Genomic DNA, 7,500 nt, shown 5'->3' with positions numbered 1-7,500 from the left:
ATGAATTATTTATATTCGATTATTTTAATTTTTTTTTCCGGTAAAAATTCGAAATATTTTCGCATTTTTACCGTTAAGATCGTATAAGCGAGCGACTATTGTTTAAAAAGTGAAATACAGTAGAGTCTCTCGAATCAATTGAAAGACAATAGCTTTCAGATAATAGAATAATCACTTTTCTGATGTTAAAATTTAATTTGTTTCCGCTTAGTTGCTATAGTCACTTGTACTCTGTTACTACATTGTTACAATCAGAATTTGTTCGGTCAAACAGAAGGAAATATATATAGTATGCATACTACATATGTATTATGTATATATGTATGCTGTATGTATGTATTTGCGACAGAAGAAGGCATCTGTTGCTAAGAGACATCCTGTTTGGATAGTAGAACAGGAATTCAAGATATTAAACTGTATGCGTATTGTTGACAACTTGAATTAGTATTCTAGCAACGGTCGAACAGAATGGATATCAAGGAGATTGTTATAATAATGGTTAAAAAAAAAAAAAAAGAAAAAAAAAAAGCTAATATTACGTAAATCCATTATTACAGGAATATTGAAGGAATATTTAAAAAAGAAATTTTTGAAGAATTTTTTGAAGATATTAGAAAGTACGAATTTCTTTTTGTTACGGTCACTTAAGATGATTTTTCGTTTTCTAAACGAGGATATTTTAGAATTTCGAAATAAAGAAAATTAATTTTGTCTGGAACTGTATTCATTAGCTAAATGAATTCATTGTCATAATATCTTACGCTCCTTGAGAATTACATTTACCGGTGTCTGGTCTCCAAGATAGTTGCTTGTAGTGCGAATGCTTGTATTTATTTCAGTGATCATGGCAACCAGGAGAGTTGAATTTTTCTAATAACACTCATATATTGCCTTGAATATGATCATCGACGACTCTAATTTACAGGGTACATGTAGACTTAGGGTATTCGGAATAATAATGGGTGCTTGAATACGGGAGGCTCTACTGTATAAAAAAAGATGAATCTCGGAATCTTAATCCTAAATCCTATTAAATAGGATAATAATTGATCGAGCGTTCGTTATCTGTTTTGCAAAACGAAACTAATTCCACGAGATATTTCTCGTTAACAGAGGATTCGCGTTATGCCACCTATCCTGAATTTATATGTCAGTCATGTTCGTTACCTATCGTTTGTACGAATGATATCACTAAGGACGAAACAATTAAAAAGTTCTTTGTTTGCTATGACACTCCGTTTGATCCGCTTGCTGACTTTTCTGGTAAGCATTTTGTAATCGTAGGCTCTATTAACTTCCATACCTCGGCAAGCTACAAATACACGTATTAACTAATAACAAATATAAAATTTTTTTAACATAGTATGAATGAATGATTAAATGTTATGCATATGATATTAATCATGAATTTGCCATGGATCTTTACCTCGAATCCATTGGATTGCATAACAAATACAAAAAAAAAAAGAATTCATTAATAATGGTAATAATTATAATAATAATTGATACAGCATCGTTAACTGTTACATCTAAAGTTTCTTACCTCGGAGTGTCCTCTTATTTGCACGCTTACAAGACTTTGTAAGACTGTGGCGAGTATTTCCAAGTGAGCATGAACAAGTTGAGTTTCCATATGCAAACAATGCAATGAAAAACAATTCCTTAGTTCGACGTTTGCAATAACGGATTCTTGAGCAACCATTTTATTTTCCAGATACTCAACTGTATCAGCCTGACCGTAATAAATCAGAAAATGAAATGACAAAGATAAAGTAATGGTTGACAGGAAAGTCTATAGTCTAAAGTGCATATTATAAATTTATATGGAAAAAAAAAAGTTATTTGAAGTATGATATATTGAATAAAAGATTATTTGAGGTATATTGAGAAGAAGGTAATGTTAAAGATGATCCAGTTTAAAGAAATTTTATACATACGTCCGTTCCACGAATGACTCCTTGCATTTGTCGTTTCTTTAGAGACAACATTGTCGATAACGCACGTTGATGATCAGCACTAACACCTCTTTCATGTCTTTCGCATAATATTCTATGAGCTACGAGAATATCTAACAGAAAGTTCAGTCTCTCGCAGATCATAGTCTCTTCTCTAACTGCTTGTTGCAATGCTCTTGTGGACAATAGATTAAATTCCCTAAAACATTCGTTATGTCTTTTAAAGATTCTTTAAAAAAAAAAAAAAAAAAGTAACATACGTGGTATCACGGAAAGATTTATTCTCACTTTGAAATAACATGGAAACCTTTCTTCATGTCCTGCCAGATCGTAGAACCTCCGGTGACCCAAGAGCTAGCACCATGTGGCTCAGAAGCCAAATTGTTCAATTGCGTTCCCAATTCAGCCATGTCAACGGCGTAACTATGAGATCTAATAGCCAAACAGTCGGCTATATTTTTCAAACGTGATATACCTAATAGTATAACTCTTATCTGATCTCTGCTGTTTGCAAATTCCGTAAGAGTTTCTGGCGGTACTAATTCCTTTGCTCTGGAGGATAATTCTGAGGTCGCGAATTCGTCCGGAACCCGTCGGAAAACTTCGCGTATCTTATGTTGAGTCTCCTCGCCGGTGTAAGTGAAGAAGAAATGTACAATTGGATCCTTGTTCACTACTGGATGACGAGCGATCAATGTTAAAAACCTCAGAAGAGATCGTCTTCGTTCTTCCAAAAATTGAGAATCGGCTGCCGATATTATTCAAGGATTAAAATTTAACATAATATTAACAATCATAAAAATGCTGTAAAGAATGATTCACATTATTACGTTACACAATTCGATATATCTAAACTTGAGACAATTATTCTATGACTCATATGCATGGTCGCGCGCATGTACACACGCACATATACACATATACACGGAATATATGTTATAACATAGGATATACGTTACCTCCTACGATCTTTTTTGGTGGTAATTTCGGTATCAATCGATAAGGAAACCTCGCCAGAAGAAGTTCGTGCAGTGACACAAAATCGTTATACCGTCTGTAAACTACGGAACTAAATCGCTATAAAATAGAGAAGGAAAAAAAATAAAATAACATCGATCGTAATGATCTTTTATTTAAAACGAATTTAAATTACTTTGTGAATTGTTACCTTGCTTGTAACTTGATATTCCACGTGTTTTAAAAAGATACCTTTCTTCTCGGGTACCAAGTTGACCTCTATCGTGTCTAAATTGCATATGTCGGTATAGGTGAGATTCAGTTTCGCAGGATTGTTACCTCTGTGCAGTCTTTGAGCTAATAGCGTCACTTCCGATAAATCGCCAAGAACCGGAACAGGTAATTCTATCGATATGAAGGCATAAATTTTTCATTAATTTCATTATTGCAATAACAATTACTGATAATTTCGCATAAAAACATTCTGTATTTTAATTCTTTGATGTCTGATTTTTTTATTTAGAACTTTAAATATATATATATATATATATATATATATATATATATATATATATATCGTAATTCAGCAAATATGCACATTTGTAAAAGGATTAAAGAGTAACGTGATCTTTCTAGAATTAGAGATATTCAGAGAAAGTTCAGAAAAATACTGAATATACGGGCATAAAACACGCTATTCAAATAACCAAGATTTTCCTCTGGCATTGTTACTTTTTTACGCGACGTGAAAGATAATCGCTATCGTCTTAACCTCGATACTCACGGACTTTCTTGACCTACGGCATCGAGATCGCTAGTTGCATTTAAACTTGACGTTCTCGATTGAGAAGTCAGTTTTCCATTGTCAAAAACTCACGATTATAAAAAAAAAAAAAAAAAAAAAAAAAAAAAAAAAAAAAAAAAAAAGAGAAAAAAAAGGAAAACAAAGAGTAAAAAAATTAAAAAAATCTTTTTTTTTTTCATTTATTATATTTTATCCTACTTCTTCATTGTATTGCACTTGAGACTGTAGATTCTACATAGTCTACACATGAGGTGTTTGTTCAGATATCCCTAAACGGAAACGGTGAGTCTAATTTATGTATACTGGCACACTTAGGTGACTGTTAAAGCGTTATCCAAGTACTTGTCCGATAACATTCTTATGTTACACTTATCTCGAACTACATGGGACTCGCATGGAAGTTTTATATAGAATCATAATAAAACAAGTAAGCATTTTTTCTCTTCCTTCTTTTTTATTTTTTATATTTTTTAATATTTTCCTTTCTTTTTCTTTTTTTTTTTTTTTTTTTTTTGTTCTCGTCAAAATACATTAATGCGAAACGATAGACATGTACGATTTATCATAGAACAAATCGATCTCTCACCTTGAGATTCGGAGTTTTCCAGAAGCTTGTCGCTTGGTTGCTTTCCTTGTTGAGCAAAGGCGACGAGGGCAAGGCCCTTATACAATCCACTTCTCGTGAGATAACCCGTCTTACTGTCCACGAGTTCCCATATCTGGAGAATGTACAATCTTTTAATTTACAATATTTCAATTCAATCGAGTATTAGATAACGATATTTTTTATTTAAATTTATTTTTACACAGAAAATCTTTGTTCCTCTTATGTTCTATTATGTAATATTTGATTATTAATATAATTTTATACGATCAAATCCAAATATACAAAAATTCAAATATTTACGATATCATTTCATTCGATTACATTTATTAATATGTTACGAATTTAAATTAATGTTTTGTTCTTTTTTTTATTTTTTTTATTTATATACACACACACACACACACACACACACATATATATATATATATATATATATATGTATATGTATATATATAATGGTACGTAAAGATTTATTTTTCACCGTCAATACGTTTCTTATTCATGAATCTCTTCCTAAAGCTTGACTCATAAAGAATGACTAATATTACCTAAGATAATGGGTGAATAATCAACGTATATGTTATAATATTGCACAATGTTCATTCGAGAAGAAATAATAAGAATGATATTGATTTAACGTTTGATTGTTAGATGAAATAAATAAAAATTGTTTTAATCTATTATTACATAGATATAAGCAGATGCATATGTATGTATATGTTATTTCGATTTGTTGTGAACATCGCCTAAGCATTAGGCCACAAATGAAAGTAACTGCATTCCGATGATTTTTCTACCATGCCGTTCCATTCCCCCTCTACTTGCTCCATTCTCACCCGTTTCATATCCCTACCTCACCCCTTCTCCTTAACAACACTGACAGCTTCTTACATAAAGAGCATAACACGTAAAGTGAATACACGTCAATTAGAGTTGGCTATTTCGATGAACTAAGTCTTGATGGAAAAAGGAAAAGAATAAATAATAACAAAAAAAAAAAAAAGAAGAAGATCATATTATGACTGTAATTTTTAATTAAATCTTCTCCAATTTAATTGTTCTTTTTGTTGGCATCTAAAAAGAAAAGTTAAAACAAACAAAAAATATTACACATAATGTAAAAATTATAGTACATACAATTTATACTAATATAATTAACTAATATGCAATACTTATGTAATTAGGAAAAAGTAACTTTCGTATATAAAGAAACTATTCATTTCGAGATAAAAAGAAGTTAAATAAGATATATAACTAATTTGTATAATGGGAATATTATAGTATCAGTTTGTAATAGTATAATTATAGTAATTAATATTTGTATACGACAAAATATGAACTTTTTGACCTACGGCATCGAGATCGCTAGTTGCATTTAAACTTGATGCTTAAACTTGATGTTCTCGATTGAGAAGTCAATTTTCCAGTGCATACGATTATCAAAAACTTAAGATTATTTAAAAAAAAAAAAAAAAAAAAAAAAAAAAAAAAAAAGAAAAGAAGAAAAAAAAAGAGAGTAAAGGAAATATGAACTAACAATGAATTAAAAAGAATATGAACTGACAATGAATTTGTTGATAAAAATTTATTCGAGCATCTAATTTCTTTTACGAAGTTCTTGTTTGTACTTATACTAATACTCGTTTGTTCTTGAAGCTTGAACCCTTGTTTTTTCTTGTCGTTCGGTCACAAGTGTCATTAAACCTTAATCGTCGATCAAGTTCATCGCGAGAAGAGCCCCCGATAAAAATAGATTATCTATTCGTGTTGTGTGGAAAAAGTCGTCATTCTCTTTCTCTCTCTTTCTCTCTCTCTCTTGTTTTCTTTCTCTCTCCCTCCGCCCTTTTCCTCTCATCGACTGAAAAATTAAATCATCTTCGTTGTTCTGAACTCAACACACTCAACTTCGAACTCAATTAAGTAAATTAATTTCAATCCATTTCGTTAACTGTACAATAACAATTTTTGACTTTACGCAATAATGCAATATCTAAATACGTATTTATTGCTTTATATAAAAATAACTAGATTAATTAAACAAAATTAAATATAGCGATTTATTAAAGTTCAAGATCAATGGATCATTGGAAAGAGGATAATGTTAATTATGATTTAGATTACGATTAACAAGTTCATATAAATACAGGCGTAAAGTAGAGACGTATTTAGGATGGACCAACTAAGACATATGTCCTGAGTATCGATGTCGAGTAAATGTAAAAAAAATTCAAAAGAGTTCGAGTTGAAAAAAATTAATTTTGAGTGAACTTGATAAGAAATGAATTTGAGAAAACTGAAGCCGTAAAAAAGAAAAAAGAAAAAAAAAGAGAGAGAGAAACGATTGGAATGATACGCATGTAAAGGAAACGAAGGTGAATAGGGAGGGAGGAGAGCCCGCATTTTACGCACTTGCCTTAGGCATTGTTTATTTACGTCAGATATGCCTTTCGACAAAAGTTTCTAGACTTTGTAATTTTAAAAATCAATCACGTTTTTCTTTCTTTTCTTTTTTTTTTTTTTACATTTTTTAAATTAAGTTTTTGTGTTTTTTGCAGATTTTAAACAATTAAACTTATAACTATACAATACAATCGGCAAAGGAATAAATCAACCTAAAGAATCTCATGGAAGAGTAATTGATTTTTAAGATCTTTTAAAAACTTTTTGCCGGGTTTGCATTCATTGACGTATTCAAGTCAATTTATTTATCATGATTTATATAACAGACAATAAGTGATTATTTTAGTCTGAGAGATGTTAAAAAAAATGTAAGATTATAGTGTAATCTAGCGGATAAAAAATAATTTCAATTGTATTTCGGTGGAGCAAATGAGAAAGATAGAATGAGAGAGTAAGAGAGAGTAAGAGAGAGAAAGAGAGAGAGAGAGAGAGAGGGAGAGAGAGAGAGAGAGAAAAAGAAAGAGAGAAAGAGAAAAATAAGATTCTCCAAGATTTATTTCGCGTGTTTAACAACACATCCGTGTCGCTCGTTGCTTGGTACGCACGTAGTTTCTTCGACATGCTCGCGTACGTCACGTACCATCCTCTACATACACCTCTTAATCGTTTATCATCGCGAATCACAATGTATAGCAACAATGAAAGAGCACGTTTTCATGTGTTTCGTTTAAACAAAAAAAAAGAAAAGAAAAAAAGGTAAAAAGATTTTACGTTAC

At 30.9% G+C, this 7,500-nt stretch overlaps 1 protein-coding gene across 2 annotated transcripts in view; it reads right to left on the bottom strand.

The window, feature by feature from the left end:
* The window catches only part of LOC124956078 (sorting nexin-8-like), a 14,023-nt gene that overhangs the window by 123 nt on the left and 6,400 nt on the right, over positions 1 to 7,500 (bottom strand). Inside the window, exons 3-9 of one of the 2 annotated variants that reach the window (XM_047511451.1) lie at positions 4,304 to 4,436; positions 3,124 to 3,317; positions 2,915 to 3,032; positions 2,244 to 2,703; positions 1,938 to 2,154; positions 1,544 to 1,732; positions 1 to 1,331 (exon numbers count right to left, since the gene is read on the bottom strand). The exon at positions 1 to 1,331 is cut by the window's left edge and continues 123 nt beyond it. In XM_047511451.1, the coding sequence (XP_047367407.1) occupies positions 1,164 to 1,331; positions 1,544 to 1,732; positions 1,938 to 2,154; positions 2,244 to 2,703; positions 2,915 to 3,032; positions 3,124 to 3,317; positions 4,304 to 4,436 (1,479 nt within the window). In that variant the 3' untranslated portion in view covers positions 1 to 1,163. The remainder of the gene's footprint in view (positions 1,332 to 1,543; positions 1,733 to 1,937; positions 2,155 to 2,243; positions 2,704 to 2,914; positions 3,033 to 3,123; positions 3,318 to 4,303; positions 4,437 to 7,500) is intronic. The other variant, XM_047511460.1, reaches the window with a different exon arrangement.

The sequence above is a fragment of the Vespa velutina genome, chromosome 1 (genome assembly GCF_912470025.1).
Source record: "Vespa velutina chromosome 1, iVesVel2.1, whole genome shotgun sequence".
In the NCBI taxonomy this organism is placed as follows: domain Eukaryota; kingdom Metazoa; phylum Arthropoda; class Insecta; order Hymenoptera; family Vespidae; genus Vespa; species Vespa velutina.
Note: the sequence above shows the minus strand (reverse complement) of the source record. Positions and strands in the feature narration are given on the sequence as shown.